Below are 16559 nucleotides of genomic sequence, written 5' to 3'. Positions count from 1 at the left end.
TATGACTAGTCTTGTTATACTGTATTGTACTTTGTTCATATACCTGTACTGTATGCTGCAGTTTTTGTGTTATAGAGAGTTTTTGGACCATATATTTTTGCATTTATGATTGTGTTGTTACACATTTATTTGGAAACATATTAGCATGTTCATAAAGGACATGTGCCATAGTCGTTTCCCACATAAGGAAATGTTATAAGGAAAGATTGGACAACGCAAATATGATTCCTTACTAGAGAATACTTATCTGTATATAAAACTTAACACGGAACAATTTCTCAATAAAATTGTCTCTCATATTCAAAACTACATTCTGATCTCTTAGCTCATTAATTATTGTTGTCTTGCACATTCTAAAGCATGCTTTTGCTCAGGGGTGCCCAACCTTTTTTGATCTACTTTTCGATCAACCAACCTCCCGCAATCAACCTATTCTCCCACACGCGCGCTTAGGCACACTCACTGGGAGTGGGACGCACTTTGACAGCGTGTTAATTATCGGAGCTCACGTGTACTGTTTTAAAATGTTCCTCCCCGCACTCCATATTCTCATTCGTTGCCAGTGCCCTTGGTGAATTGTACATGAAACAAACTCTGAATGATAATATTATTATTATTATTATTAATAATAATAATAATTCATTCATTCATTCATTCATCTTCCGAGCCGCGTGATCCGCACTAGGGTCGCGGGGGGTGCTGGAGCCTATCCCAGCTGTCTTTGGGCAGTAGGCGGGGGACACCCTGAATCGGTTTCCAGCCAATCGCAGGGCACACAGAAACGAACAACCATTCGCACTCAAACTCACACCTAGGGACAATTTAGAGTGTTCAATCAGCCTGCCACGCATGTTTTTGGAATGTGGGAGGAAACCGGAGCACCCGGAGAAAACCCACGCAGGCTCCACACAGGGAGGCCGGAGTTGGAATCAAACCCGGTACCTCTGCACTGTGAAGTGTGACGTGCTAACCACTGGACTACCGGGCCGCCTAATAATAATAATAATAATAATAATAATAAAAGCTAGAGTGCAACAGCTCTGATTGCAAGCTGCAATTGCTTGACTGCTGACCGCTAACAACTTCCGGTGATGCATGGCACGCGCCACCGTAGGTTAAAGGTGACCCGCTTTTTTATTTTATTTTTTTTAAAGTACTTTTTGTGACAGACTGAAAGGCTGCAAAGGATGCAGTGTGCACTAACACAAAAATACATTTCGTGAGATCAAAGTTGAATTTTGATGTTCTTCGAGTTCTCATTTCTGTTTTGTTTGTTTGTTTAATTTTCAAGTGTGTCTCTGCTTCAAGAACTGCCAGAAGAGAAGCTTGCCAAGATTGTCGACTGTCTTGAAGTTGTGAGTCTTTCCAATGACTGAATTGAATAAATTTTTATACCGAATTTTTTTCCTGTAAACCAAAGATTATCCAGTTAGGACAAATGTGTATTTCTTTTTTGCAGGACTATTTTGAAAAGGGAGAGTACATTATTCGTGAAGGTGAAGATGGGAATACATTCTTTATCATAGCAAAGGGAGAAGTAAGATTCACACCTGCGTGCACACACACCTGCGATTCACACCTTGCACACATCCCCCACGAAGCAAAAAGCAATATTTTATGTTGTGACACTGAACATTCGGCAAGCCTCCTCGCTGCCCATCTTCAAAACCCTCCTCAAAACTCACTTGTATTCTTTGGCATTCGACTCAGCATGACTTAGTTTTGTTCTTGGTTTTACTGTTTGGTGCTTTCTACCGCCTTTATTACCGATTTGTCTTACTGTTTATTGTGCATGTTAAATTGATCCATGTACAGCACTTTGTATGCAGCGATGGCTGTTTGAAAGTGCTCTATAAATACTGTTGACTTGACTTGACTTGACACTTGTGAGAGATTCCAGTCAAATGCAAAAAGTGTTACAGATTCCAGATTTCAATATCAGAATCTAAATTTGGCATCCAGTCCCGGATATTTTTTCATCACCAAAAAAAACTGTAAATTCAGTCGAAAAGACTATTGCACGAAAACCTTTATTAGTCTCGCAATGGAGAAATTCCCAATTCACAGCAGCAAAATTATGAACTGAAGAAGTAGAACAACAAAATATAGGAGCTGCTGGAAAGGCAGCCACTATCGCGGCGCCATTTTGAAGTTAAAATAACAAAAATAACACAACACATAGGACACAGACAGTCGTGCAATCTTCACCACTTTTCTGCATACAATTTGTTGTCTGAAGCAGTTATAGATGAAAGAGGAGAGGATCAAAGTGTCCTTTCACCAGTGGGTCAGAGACGTCATGCTGAAAATGTGCACACGTCTGCTACAAGCTAGGTTTTGAAAGCAAACACGAAGCTGTAGCGTCTGTGGACAAAAAGAGATTAGTTCACTTCTGCTGTCCCACGTAATCCGCTTCAAACTCCAAGCCGCGACTCCCATTTCCAAATCTGCATCGGCGCTCCGCGTTAACGCTCCTTTCTTCTCATCGTCGGCTCCTCAAGCATTACATCCATCCAGCCGCAGACCGTTCAACAGCACCGATCTCTCCGCTGAACAAAGCGGGGCTGTGAAAAATGCTGCCCATTACAGGCGCAAAACATAAGTGCCCCCGGGACTGTCCAGCAACGTCAGTGAAATGGTGCCGACATTCCTCCCAGTCAAAAACAGTGCTGGTATACCCATGCTGCCGAGAAGGCGCAACCACCAAGCACAGAGTCTCCTCTTTGATGAATGTCGTGGCCAAAAAATGCTGAAAAAAGTCCACATCAGGTCCACACGACATAACAACAAACACAATTGTCACTTTGTGTTTGTTGTCAAACACAAAAACAACAACGAAAAAAAGCAAGGCCCATAACAGCACTTGCCGACGGCTGCCTTCTCGGGCGCCATCTTGACTTTAAATAACATTGTCAGTTATTTGCTGTTGTATAGCCGATTCTCAAAATGCAAAAGATCAGTTTACTTTATTTTCAAAGAATAGTTTGTTTTTTTATTGTTTGGTTGGTATCTAATATGAAACTGGGACATTGCGCAATTTATTGGACAGACTTGTTTAAGATCACACAGCGTAATTTGGGTGGCATTTTAATTCATATTTTTAAATCATCTTTTTGTTTTTGACAATATCTATAAATTTAGTTTCCTGCTTTTAATTATGAATGCATACTTGATGGTTTTAAATGCTCCTGAAATTAAGTGCTGCTTGACGAGCCTATACTATGCAGTGATCCCTCGCTACTTCGCGGTTCGTTTATCGCGGGTTCAGTGTATCGCAGATTTTTTTCAAACATTTAAAAAAAATTATTATTATTACTATTTTTTTTTCTTACAATACAATACAATACAATACAATACAATACAATACAATACAATACAATACAATACATGCTGATTTATATAGCGCTTTCACAACAGCGGCAGCTGTAACAAAGCGCTTTACAAAACAGTTAACATAAAGTAAAATAATAAACACAACACATAACATAAAACACGGACAGTCGTGCAGTCCTAACCACTTTTCCATCACACGCTTTGTTGTTTGAAGCAGTTTGAGATGAAAGAGGAGAGAATCAAAGTGTCCTTTAACCAGTGGATCAGAGACGTCATGCTCAAAATGTGCACACGTCGGCTACAAGCTAAGTTTCAAAGTCAACAAGAAGCTGTAGCATCCATTGACGAAAAAAGAGATTGGTTCACTTCTCCTGTCCCATGGAAATCCACTTCAATTCCAAGCGGCGACTCACGGTTCCAAATCCGCATCGGCGCTCTTCGCCAACGCTCCTCTCTCCTCACCCTCAACTTCAGCGGCCATCCATCCAGCCGCACCAACGCCGACTGTCCAACAGCGCTGACATAGCCACTGAACAAATCGGGGTTGTGAAAAATGCTGCCCATTACTGGCGCAAAAAACACAAGCGCCCCAGGTCTGTCCAGCACCGACAGTCAATGGCGCCGACATTCCTCCCAATCAAAATCTGTGCTGGTACAGGCGTGCTGCCGAGAAGGCGCAACCACTAAGCACAGATACTGCTCCTTTAACGAATGTCGTGGCCAAAAAGCGCTGAAAACAGTCCATATCAGGTCCACACAATGAAACAACAAACAACATGTGACAAAACAAAAGACAAAAACAGCAAAAAAGAACAAAAAAGCAAGGCTCTTGAAGAGCACTTGCCGAAGGCTGCCTACTCGGGCGCCATCTTGGGAAAAAAAAAAAAAAAAAAAAAACATGGAGTACAGTACTGTATATGTTGCTCTATGTGACTCGCTGTTGTTTTGCAGCTTTTTGCGGACTGTTTGCGGACTTTTAAAAAAAATCGTTTTTTTACCTGTTTATGTTAATTGGACACTACTTTGCGGATTTTCGTTTATCACGGGTGGTTTTGGTCCCGATTAACCGCGATAAACGATGGATTACTGTATTGTGTTAATGTATGTGACGTCACTGAAGGTCGAAGGTTGAAATGCACGGCCCGCCACTGATAAATATACTGTATATATCCTATTTTAAAAATGAATTCACCAAAATGTCAGTGTAATAAGCCTCTGAATGTACTCTTTTAAATAATGTTGTGATAATACTCACCATTAATGTGAATGGTTCTCCGTTCCTCATGATTGCTAAAGATCCAACAAAACTACCAGAATTATAGTCAGCTTGCCGGGTCCATAAGCTTTCTTTCTGCTGTCTCCCGCAGGGTATTTTGATGCCAACATAGAATGTTGCGTGTCAAAGTGACGCTTTCCATTCGACCGTTTCATCGATGGTATTTTGTCATTGCAAATTAGACACACCGCAGAATCGGTTCCCTCCACAAAGGCTTCGGACCATTCGTCCTGAAGTATACCATACTCTTCATCTTTCTTTCTTTCCGCCATCTTATTCGTCGAAGGATTAGCTTTGAGCTAATGACCGAGCGGGCTGATTCAAAAGGGAGCGTTTACCTGTTTACCAGCAACGGCCAATGTCGGCCAGTGTCATCCAATTAAAATTGCTCCTGCCGCCAACTGCAGCCCTGAACAGGACATGAGCAGTGAAAAATCGATGAATGGATAAACAAGTAAGAATATTTTGTTTTATCTGCGAGCCAGATGCAATCATTAAAAGAGCCTCACCTGAGCCATAGGATCCCGACAATTGACCTAAACTGTTGCAAACAAAGAGCAACTGAATGTCCCAATGGGAATGAGCATCCCGCAAAATATGCAAGATGCTTTCAGCACTTTCAGTGAGATACATTTCCTCAGCATTTTCTACATTTCTCTGGATTTAATTGACTCATTCTGTCAAGAGATTTGATCCTCACACATCTATTGTTGAATATGCAATAGATATGACCCCAATGACACGCAGCCAAACTCCTTTTGTAATGCCCCCCAACCCCTTTTTAGAACACACGCTACTGAAAGTGGGTTTAAAAATCCCACACATTCATGGAAGATTGAAAGCAAATCTGCCCCAGCTTTCATCCCAGGGGGGAGGAAACTTCTCTCGTTCAGTCAACAGAACTGTATACATTTCCAATGAACATAAGACAGTAATGAGTTCACCATGTCCCCATGAGAAATTTGCCAACACCTCATTAGCCTAGAACCTTGCCAGCACACTTAATACTCTCGGTGTGAAAATCGCTTTGTGAAATCGCAAAAACCCGTAAATTCATCTTGTTTTGCAGCAAGCCGCTTGGGGATGGGATATGCGGCCCTGACGAAAACCTTTCGAAAGACGGCCTTTTTCCACACATTTACATTGCAAAAATGACAACTATCGCTCAACGTCATGATGTCATCGGTGCCTATCATCGATATGACAGGCCTCAGGTGGTCAAAACAAGGTGCAGTTTTGCAAAGGTTTATCCATGAAAATCACACAAAGAAAAGAGGAGTCCGCCTTGGAATACGATATATTGTGCTGTGGTCATGAATTTCCATATGCTCAACTATAAAGGTGACCACTGTCATACCCACCCGCTTTCTTCCTACGTTGATCTACTTGACCACGTGGCCCAGCGGGCATTTTCAAAGCCGGCGCCCCAAACTTCATTTTTTCTTTTCCCGTTGCATTCAACACAGACGAAAACGGTGTTGTAGTTGGCTTTCTTATCTGTTTTCGTGCGTCCTTTGGGATCGTTCTGCAACTTGCTTGGACACTCGGCCACTGTGAAGCGACAGGCTCCTGAAAATTGAAGAGACAAAGCTGCCTCTGCGCTGCCGTAGCTCCGGACACGCCGTGTACCAAACCAGAACAAGTCATTCAGAGCAAGGAGAACCAAGAAAATAAACCGTTTGATATAAAGTCCACTGTGAATTGTGTGCGTGCGTGTAACTTCTAATTTGGTTAAAACAAACTAAACTATTCAATTGAAGGTCCTTCATTTTTAAAAGATTGATAAGATAAGAAAAGAAAGAAAGAGATTCAAATGAGTTTTCTTAAATAATGCAAAATCAGACAAAGTGCCCTGAGAGCCATTTGAGAATAGAGCAGACATTACAATCAAGATGTTTGTAATTAAATTCATTCTCTGATTAATCCCAATTTACACCACAAATGTTAGTTTGTCAGCTGACCAACACTGATTTGAAACTTGTCATGTTGGCTATCTGTAGGTGATTGTGACACAAACCACCGAAGGTTTTGCTGAGCCTCAGCAAATCAAGACTCTGGGAATTGGGGACTACTTTGGTGAGAAAGCTCTCATCAGGTTTGTGAACACATTGAGGACTTGTTTGCGTACATCATTCTTTTGCATGCCATCCACAGGTAGCGTTTCATCCATCCATCCATGTTCTGATCTGCTGATCCTCACATGGGTCGGGGGCGTCCTGGGGCCTATCCCAGTTGTCTTCGGGCAGTAGGCAGGGGACATCCTGAACTGGTTGCCAGCCAATCGCAGGGCACACAGAGAAGAACAACCATCCACACTCACACTCACACCTAGGGAGAATTTAGAGTGTTCTATTAACCTGCCACGCATATTTTGGGAATGTCAAAGGAAGCCAGAGTACCCGGAGAAAACCCACGCAAGCACGGGCAGAGCATGCAAATTCCACACAGGAAGGCCGGAGCCTTGCACCTCTGCAGTGTCTGGCCAATGCGCGAACTAGTCAACCACCGGCCGCTATGTATCATTGGTTATTATTAAAAAAAATAAAATAAAAAATTCCCAAATGGCTGGACTGAGGCGGTTCTGTTTTTGAATGAGAATTTCTGCTGCTTTAGATAAAACATCTCTGTCAGGGCACTGGTGATGCTGGTGTAGAAAGGTACATGAAAGCCGGTTGGAATAAATTAGGGAAATTCTGTTCTTGCTCGAGGTGGCATAAGATGGTCAACTGGTTAACATGTCGGCCTCACAGTGTAGAGATGTAGCCTTTGATTCCGGCTCGCGTATGATATATATATGTCAAAAAAGTGCCGCTTTACGTTCGACCGTTACATCTATGGTATTTTGTCATTGCAAATCAGACACACCGGAGAATCTGTTCCCTCCACAAAGGCAAATCCTTTGGCCCAGTCGTCCCGAAGTCGACCATACTGGTCATCTTTTTTTCTTTTTGCCATCTTAATTGTTTATGATTAGCTGATTCAAAAGGGGGTGTTTACCTGTTTCTGCAGCAACGGCCAACGCAGGCCAATATTATCCAATCAAAATTGCTCCTGGAGCCAACTGCAGCCCTGAACAGGAAATGAGCAGTAAAAAATCTATGGATGGATTAAACAAGCGAGAATATTTTGTTTTATCTGCGAGCCAGATGCAATAATCAAAAGAGCCACATATGGCTCACGAGCCCTGCTCTAGATTGTCCCTAGGTGTGAGTGTGAGTGTGGATGGTTGTTTGTCTGTGTGTGCCCTGCGATTTGCTGGCAACTGGTTCAGGGTTTACTTCACCTACTGCCCGACGACAGCTGGGGTAGGCTCCAGCAAGCCCCGGACCCTTGTGAGGATAAAGCGCATCAGAAAGTGAATGGATGGATGAATGTTTTTGCCAATGGCACTAACTGCAATGGATCTTGGCGTCTGTCTGTGTTCGGTTCGGCCAAGTTTGCCAAATTACCCCATTCACTGTCACATATTTGAAGATGGATCTTCTGAGAGAACACCCAAACTGGGGCAAACTTCCTCCTCTTTTCTTGTTCTATCGTTAAAACTTCCAAATATTTGCAAATATACCTAGTGGAGTGAAAACGACACAAACTGTGTGGGGGAACTCCCATCGTGTTTTGCTGCGCCTTTTTTGGGTGCAATGACACCTGTGTCTAACCGCCAAACAAGCGATCCACTTCCTGAATCAGTCACGTCGTACGGTGCTTCTGGAAGGTTCGAACGTCACCGATCCATGCTCTGCTTTACCTCTGCACTCATTACTCCAAACACACTTTAAAGTCTGTGTTTATTTTGCCCATCACTACTAAGAATACTGCATCCATGTGAAAATGGCAGAAAAATTACAGAGGTTGGCCTATGCTCAAAGGTGGATATATGCACCTCCTGCAAAATGTCAGTTCGGTTATTTGGTAACTCAAAATAATCTCATCCTAATTTGTTGACATATCTTTCCAGTGAAGATCTCCGCTCGGCCAACATCATCTGCAATGAGAATGACACACAATGTCTGGTGGTGGACAGAGAGTGAGTCAATGTTTCATTCTCCAAACTTTTTTACTTTTTTATACACATCCTAAAATGTCGGCACTGCGTCATGATGTTCACCACCTGAAGTACAAAAAAAATGCTGCATATAACTGCAATTCATTCAGTCAATAAAATAAAATATGCCAAGATCAAGGGGCGTAACTGCTTCCTGTCTCTGTTGAAGGGGGCTGAATATCAGGTATTGAAAAGATGCACACAGTCAAAAAGATACAATATGGCATTCATTTTAATTCATCTATGTGTGGTCTTTAACAAGACAATGCAGTCAAGACAACACATTCCAATCAAGTTTGATTGCCCCACATGTGCGAATTTCATTGTACAGTAAAATCCCCCCCCCCACCCCACCTCATCCCACTCCCGAATCTTGCCTTGCACACATCCCAAACCGTTCCCTTTAAGCATGAGAAATGCCAAAACTATAAAAGGCGTTAATTGATTGAATGGTTTGAAATGTTCCAGTCTGGTACTTTAAATGGATTGGTCTTGGAATACATGTTGTAGATATAGACACTTTTGTGAGAATTTTCATTCCCTCTCCAGCAACTTTAACCAGATGGTGGGAACCTATGAGGAACTTCAGGTTTACCTCAAGGAATATGTAGAAGAACTTTCCAGGAGTGATGAAAGAAGGAATGCCATGTGAGTACAATAACACATACAAACATGCATATTGGCAACTGAACTGATTGTCAAAAATATTCATATCCCTGCTGCTGGACTGTGTAGCACATTGTAATTCTACCACAGTATTCTAATTCTTCAATACATTCTGGAAAATATTCTTATATAATTTGTGGTATTCCTGTCTCAGGCTGCATTCACCACAGATTGATTCTACAGAAGCCCAAGAGCTTAGAAGGTTGAAGGAGAGAATTGTCCATTTACCACATAATCAGCCTTTCCAACAGTTGGAGGTGATAGCAACACTGGGCATGGGAGGATTTGGACGAGTGGAGCTGGTAAACTATGTTTTACTGAAATTTCATGTCGCACAGTATTTATTTGAGTTATCGAACTCATCACCTCAATTATTTTAAAATAATAACCAATTCCCTATTACCTCCATTATTTTGTCATGTAACAATTAGGGGCTCTATTTTTGTGACTGGCATAAATGCTGGCATACCTCTTCACGGAGGTGAGTTAACGAGCACAGGCCAGCAGACCAGTAAGAGAGAGAGAGAGAGAGCGCACTGCGCCGCAGTGGGAGTGGTCATAGCCGACTTCAATTATTCTGTTCCATTCATTCATTGAAAATTCGCGTTTGCCAGTCGGGAACCAGAGTCTTGACATGACTGAAGCACATCTGCTTGGTCAACACACACGCACACACACACGGAATGCCGCCCCCCGCCCCCGACCCCCACCCTACCTAGCTTTAATGCTCATTGGGATAATTTGACAAATATCGAGGGTCATTCAATAACTGGGGTGAATTTTTCAGTATTAGGACTTCTAATACAAATAGAAGCTACCTATTTTTTGGGGGGGGGGTTGTTTTATTTTTTCAACGCAGTCACCCAGCACTGTCACACACTTTTCCCATCTGTGCATAAACTTCTATATTCCCTCAGTGGAAAAATCTGTGGACTGATGTCCCAGCCAGTCGCTCGCAACATTTTTGACTTAATTGGGGCCACCGCAAAGGACAAAATCCCATTGCAACGGACAGTTAAGAAAAAAAATCATTGGCACCACCCTACCCACTCTCGAAGAGTTGCACACCGCTAGAACCAAGACAAGGTCACGGAAAATCCGACTGCTACTGGTCACTTAAAAAAATGGTGCAAAGATTATCCACACCAACTGCACAACCATCGTAGTATTGTATTGCACCACTGATTACGTTATTTCTGCACAACTGTCATTGAGTGGTACTACTTGTCATGATTCGGGTTAGGGACCAACAGGTGGCACTGTAGGGCTCCCCTGGGAGCTGCACACCTGCTGTTTATAGGTAATCAGGCCTTTAAAAGGACTCCCAGCCCAAACACTCAGTGTTGGGTCATTGTTGCTTCTTGCTACTGTTATGTGTGTTGCTCTTGGTTTCTGTCATGTTTAGTTCACTGTTATGTTTTAGCGTTAGTCATGGTTTTTGTTTGATACTTTGGACTTTGTGTGTTTTGGATTTAGTTTTCTTTGTTTTAAATTCAATTCTTCAAATACAGCATGATCCTCCCTCCTGCCTGCTTTTTGGGGTCCACCACCATCACCTCGCTATGTGACACTACTGCATGATGGTACTAGTACGGAAAGTCTTTCGATACTTATATATCATGACTTTGTGTATCATAGTTGCTTGTTATTGCAATACTAGTGTAAGGTATACTACCGGAGACAAATTCCTTGTGTGTTCTACATACTTGGCCATTGTAGATGATTCAGATTCTGATTCTATCTCTCATGAAGGAGTATAAATAACTTAAGATGTTGGTAAAAATCTGTGCTGCCAGAAAGCAATCTGGCCCATCGTATACAGTGATCCCTCGCTATTTCGCGGTTCGTTTATCGTGGCTTCAGTGCATCGTGGATTTTTTCAAACATATTCATTAAAAAAAATTAAAATAAATAAAAAATGTCCATATACATGTAGTACAGTACTGTATATGTTGCTCTGTGACTCGCTGTTGTTTTGCTGACTTTCGCGGACAATTAGCGGACTTTTTGCGGACTTACATTTTTTTATGTTTCCTGTAATTTGTTATTCATAAACTAACCTAACTTATACTTGTTTAAATCAATTAGCATACAGCATTAAGTCATGTTAACTAATTCAAAATGTACTTCTACCTGCATGTATACCATTCAATTTGGCCTTATAAATATTATGTACATGTACGTATATTGAGGGGGGGATGGCGCTACTTTGTGGATTTTCGTTTATTGCGGGTGGTTTTTGTCCCCATTAACCGTGATAAACGAGTGATTACTGTACTGTAAAGAAGCTATACAGTAATATGCGAAATATGAGCTCTCCTGGGTTATTTCTGACAGATCTGCGCACTGTAATTCTCTTCCTATGTGTAGCCACCAGAGTTGCAGCTACTCGGTGTCACCCTTCTAATGAGTTCTCAAAGGACAAATAAATCAATGTCTAGCAAGTGCGTCAATTTATCCAAATCTATTCAAGTTAGGGTGCACTTAAGGTCACAGTGAGATTGGCAACCGCAGACTCTAGTTCGAGTCAAACGGAAACCTCCAACAGAGAGAAGACACACTGACTTAAGTTTTTTGCAAAAATATATTGAATAAATACTTACATAAGAGTAATTCGCAACAGAACTGAGAATACAAGAAAAAACACTAATGAAATTGTCGTCAGTTCCTATCAGGTTTGGTATCAGATATGACTCCAAAAAATTGTCTCAGATCTCAGTTAAAAAATACTGGGTTCGTCAAAAAATCGGGAATCCTTTTAAACTGTCCTACCAGCCTCCAAGGAACCGGGTGGCCCTGAAGTCCAAAGTGTCCTTTGTTGACGTCCCACGTGGCATCCAATTCAGAGAGCGGTTCAATCCTTTGATGATTCAATCTCATTTTCTTTATAACAACACAGTTACATCTTACATTAACAAGGAACAATCTTCATTTTCAACAATTTCATTCCTGACTGTTTTTTAAAAAAATATATTACGAATCGAATGCTAACATCACATATTACAATACAATACATGCTGATTTATATAGCGCTTTCACAACAGCGGCAGCTGTAGCAAAGCGCTTTACAAAACAGTTAACATAAAGTAAAATAATAAACACAACACATAACATAAAACACGGACAGTCGTGCAGTCCTAACCACTTTTCCGTCACACGCTTTGTTGTTTGAAGCAGTTTGAGATGAAAGAGGAAAGAATCAAAGTGTCCTTTAACCACTGGATCAGAGACATCATGTTCAAAATGTGCACACGTCGGCTACAAGCTAAGCTGTAGCATCCGATGACGAAAAAAGAGATTGGTTCACTTCTCCTGTCCCATGGAAATCCATTTCAATTCCAAGTGGCGACTCTTGGTTCCAAATACGCATCGACGCTCCTCTCTCCTCATCATCAACTTCAGCAGCCATCCATCCAGCCGCACCAATGCCGACTGGCCAACAGCGCCGACATCTCTACTGAACAAAACGGGGTTGTGAAAAATGCTGCCCATTACAGGTGCAAAAAACACAAGCGCCCCAAAGGCGCCGACATTCCTCCCAATCAAAATCTGTGCAGGTACAGGCGTGCTGCAGAGAAGGCGCACCTACATACTTGTTCTTTGATGAATGTCGTGGCCAAAAACCGACCATATCAGGTCCACACGATGAAACAACCAACATGTGACAAAACAAAAAGACAAAAAGAACAAAAAAGCAAGGCTCTTGAAGAGCACTTGCCGCAGGCTGCCTACTCGGGCGCCATCTTGGAAAAAAAAAATATTCACTTGAAAATCCTCATTAGGAATGTTATCTCCTAAAACTTTTCTCGCCTTGGCAAAAAAAAAGAGAGAGAGATTGCCACGGGATTCAATCTACGACCCTGTACAGATAGACGTTCAAGGATCAGCTTTCATTTATCCAGAGCAGTTTTTCTTTCGACCATATGGGAGAATGCTCGAAAGTTCTGTCTCCTTCGCGAGCAAGTGTCATTGCTCCTAGCGCTGCTGTGCGTTCAAGGTCAATCGGGAAGTGTCATCGCTCCTAGCGCTGCGGTGCATTCAAGGTCAATCGGGAACATCACTATCGCTAATAAACATCGCTAACAGTAACTAACAATAAAATAACGGTCATAAATAGTCTGGGTTGCATATGGAAGCTCTTAAATGATGTAGACCAGGGGTGCCCAAACGTTTTGGACCGAAGATCGACTTTTCGATCAACCAACCTACCGCGATTGACCCGTTACCGCGTACACGCACGCACATAAACACGCACGTCGTGATGAGCAACAGCCTGACACGGAGGCATTCGAAACACTTTTGCAGCCTGTTAACTAGGGAAGTACTTTAAAACGGTATGTGTGAGCTACGATCACACGTACCGTTTTAAAGAACTTCCCTCGGCCCTCTAGATTCCTATTCTTTGCCCGCGCCCTCTGTGAATTGTACACGAAACAAACTCTGAATGAGGATAATGAGAACGACAAAAGATATAGCGCAACAGTTCTGATCACAAGCTGCTATTGCAGACTGCTGAGCTCTAGCAACTTCCGGTGACGCAGGTCACGTGCCGCCATAGTTTAAGATTTCCCTGCTTTATTTTTTATTATTTTACTACTTACTTTATTATTTATTATTATTATTTTTTATTTTTTTAATACTTTTTGTGAAAATGAGACTGCTAGGATGATTAAGATGCAGTGTAGATCAACACAAAAAATATATGTGACTAACAAAGACACAAATGGTTGTTTGTTTTTTTTCCCCCTCTACACCCCTCGCGATCGACTTGGGACCAGTCCGCGATCTACCGGTCGATCGCGATGGAAGTAATGGGAACCCCTGATGTAGACATTTCACAGTATGTTGCGAGTTAATAATTAGTGAACTAAGAGTTGATAGTTTTAGACCCCAATGACTGTGTCTCAGGTGAAGCTGAAAGGCGAGGACACGACGTTTGCTCTGAAATGCATTAAGAAGATGCATGTTGTTGACACCAGACAGCAGGAACACGTTTATTCTGAGAAGAACATCCTTCAACAAACCAACTCGGCATTCATCATCAGGTGACCTCCTTTCTGTTTTGTTTTGTTTTTAACTAACCACAAAAAGGGGCATACTCTGTTCCTGTATGTATGCATAGCATTCAAATTCATTTGAGCACACTTACAGTACGTAAGTGCAATGGAGAAGGAGCGCAGTAGGCATGAAAATGAAAACACTTCTTGAAGCAGAGGTGAATATCTGAAGTGCTCTATAGGCTGGCTTCTCTTTGGAGTTGCTAAGGAGTGTGCTGCAGAATGCTGCACTCTAGGATCCCACCACTGTGCGGAAATTTATCTTGCCTATGACATTGTAGAACAAAAGCCTTGTGCAAGCAGTCTCTCAGGCAGATAAAATGTAAGGTCTACCTTTGAACTTTTCCCACACTTCTCTCACTTTGTTTTCATTTTATATTGTTGTTGCATCCATGTCAGGAATGTAATAACAGAAATGGGTATGAAATAACCGAAAGATTTTATTGTATCTAATTGAAATTGAAACCTCATGCTTAACTTTAGGTTATTTCGGACATTTCGTGACAATAAACATATCTACATGCTGTTGGAGGTGTGTCTTGGTGGAGAGCTGTGGACGGTGCTGCGTGACATGTAAGTCTCTAAATCATACTCATTTTTCAATATGAGACACTTCTATGTCAAGAAAGTTTTATGCAGCGAGACAGGTGATCTCAAGTTACAACATCAAAACCAATTGTATGTGTGAAAAGGATCATGCTGCTTGGCTGGCCGAAGGAACAGGAGGCGCTTGAATGTTACCTAAGGCCAACATGATCGAACTTGGGTCTTAGACTGGACAGTGATTTTAAATTGGACTGTCAAATTGGTGCTGTTGTTTAATCAAATGTTACACACCTTCGGAGGGTGGAGGGTTCGATTCTGGTCCGGCCTTCCTATGTGGAGTTGCATGTTCTGCCCGTGCCTCCGTGGGTTTTCTCAGAGTACTCCGGTTTCCTCCACAATTCCAAAAAAATGCATGGCAAGCTGATTGTACACTCTAAATTGTCCCGAAGTGGGATTGCGAGCGCGGATGGTTGTTTGTCTCTGTGTGCCCTGCCATTGTCTGTCAACCAGTTTAGGGTGAACCCCACCAACTGCTTGAAGACAGTAGGGATTTGCCCCACGACCCTTGTGAGGATAAGCAGACCAAAAAATGGACGGATGGATAGTAATACTAGTCATATATACCATGAAATAAAACAAAATAATTTTCATACTAATTTGGCCACACTGCAGAAAAAATGCAAGGATAGCTGTATATGAGCTTTTATGATATATTGATATTTGTTGATGATGAGACAATGCATTTCACAGTAAGGTAGTGTTACATTTAAAACATGGACTTTAGTTTTTCTGGATATCTTAGCAAATGGTGAGTGTCTGCCTGTTCTCCACCACTCACTGTTCTATCCTTTTTGTACAATCCTGTCCCAATCCCTCTCAACCCACAGACATGGCTAACCAATCCATAATATCACAGGAACAGTCATCAAGCAAGCGATTTATCAATAAGGGACTCTAGCTCTATACTCAAGTCAAAGAACCCGCAGTTAAGGCCCAAAGTGCAGGTTTAAGAAGCAGGTGGAAGAATTGTTTGTATTTAACATGATTTTTCTTTCCCTCCAAGGAATTATTTTGATGAACCCACAGCCAGATTTTGCATAGGTTGCGTCTTAGAGGCTTTTGATTATCTTCACACCATGGGTATCATATATCGAGACCTCAAGCCTGAAAACCTTCTACTTGATGCAAAAGGTTATGTTAAAATGGTATGTTAATACTTCAAATTGTAAATGATATTTAATTCCTTCAGTACTGACAAGCTTTCTGTTATCGGTTTCCACAGGCAGACTTCGGTTTTGCGAAAAAGATTGGTCTTGGAAAGAAGACTTGGACTTTCTGTGGGACCCCAGAATATGTGGCACCAGAGGTCATAATGAACAAAGGCCATGACTTTGGAGCTGACTGCTGGTCTTTAGGAATCCTCATATATGAACTTCTAACTGGCAAGTAAGCCAGTACTGTATATATTGTCCTATGATCTGCCTTTTGGAACCTGAATTCTGTATTTAATGGGTGGCATGGCTCAGAGGGTACAGGGGTTGTCTCTCAACCCCAAGGTTGTGGAATTGATCCCCAGCTCCCCCATAGCCCTGTCAAAGTTTCTTTGAGCAAAACAACCCCCCAGTTGCTCTTGGTGCTG

At 41.9% G+C, this 16559-nt stretch overlaps 2 protein-coding genes across 3 annotated transcripts in view; one reads left to right on the top strand and one right to left on the bottom strand.

Moving 5' to 3' along the window:
* The window catches only part of si:ch211-250c4.3 (uncharacterized protein LOC100535981 homolog), a 132906-nt gene that overhangs the window by 63388 nt on the left and 52959 nt on the right, over positions 1–16559 (bottom strand). The window lies entirely within an intron of this gene.
* LOC127610649 (cGMP-dependent protein kinase 2) overlaps positions 1–16559 on the top strand; it is a 38294-nt gene that overhangs the window by 18191 nt on the left and 3544 nt on the right. For both annotated transcript variants that reach the window (XM_052081048.1, XM_052081047.1), the window contains exons 7-16: positions 1292–1355; positions 1460–1537; positions 6610–6704; positions 8565–8633; positions 9201–9299; positions 9472–9619; positions 14226–14362; positions 14858–14947; positions 15984–16125; positions 16203–16366. In XM_052081048.1, coding sequence (XP_051937008.1) covers positions 1292–1355; positions 1460–1537; positions 6610–6704; positions 8565–8633; positions 9201–9299; positions 9472–9619; positions 14226–14362; positions 14858–14947; positions 15984–16125; positions 16203–16366 — 1086 coding nt within the window. The remainder of the gene's footprint in view (positions 1–1291; positions 1356–1459; positions 1538–6609; positions 6705–8564; positions 8634–9200; positions 9300–9471; positions 9620–14225; positions 14363–14857; positions 14948–15983; positions 16126–16202; positions 16367–16559) is intronic.

This window comes from Hippocampus zosterae, chromosome 11 (genome assembly GCF_025434085.1).
Source record: "Hippocampus zosterae strain Florida chromosome 11, ASM2543408v3, whole genome shotgun sequence".
Classification (NCBI taxonomy): Eukaryota; Metazoa; Chordata; class Actinopteri; order Syngnathiformes; family Syngnathidae; genus Hippocampus; species Hippocampus zosterae.
This window is presented reverse-complemented; position numbering and strand designations above follow the sequence as displayed.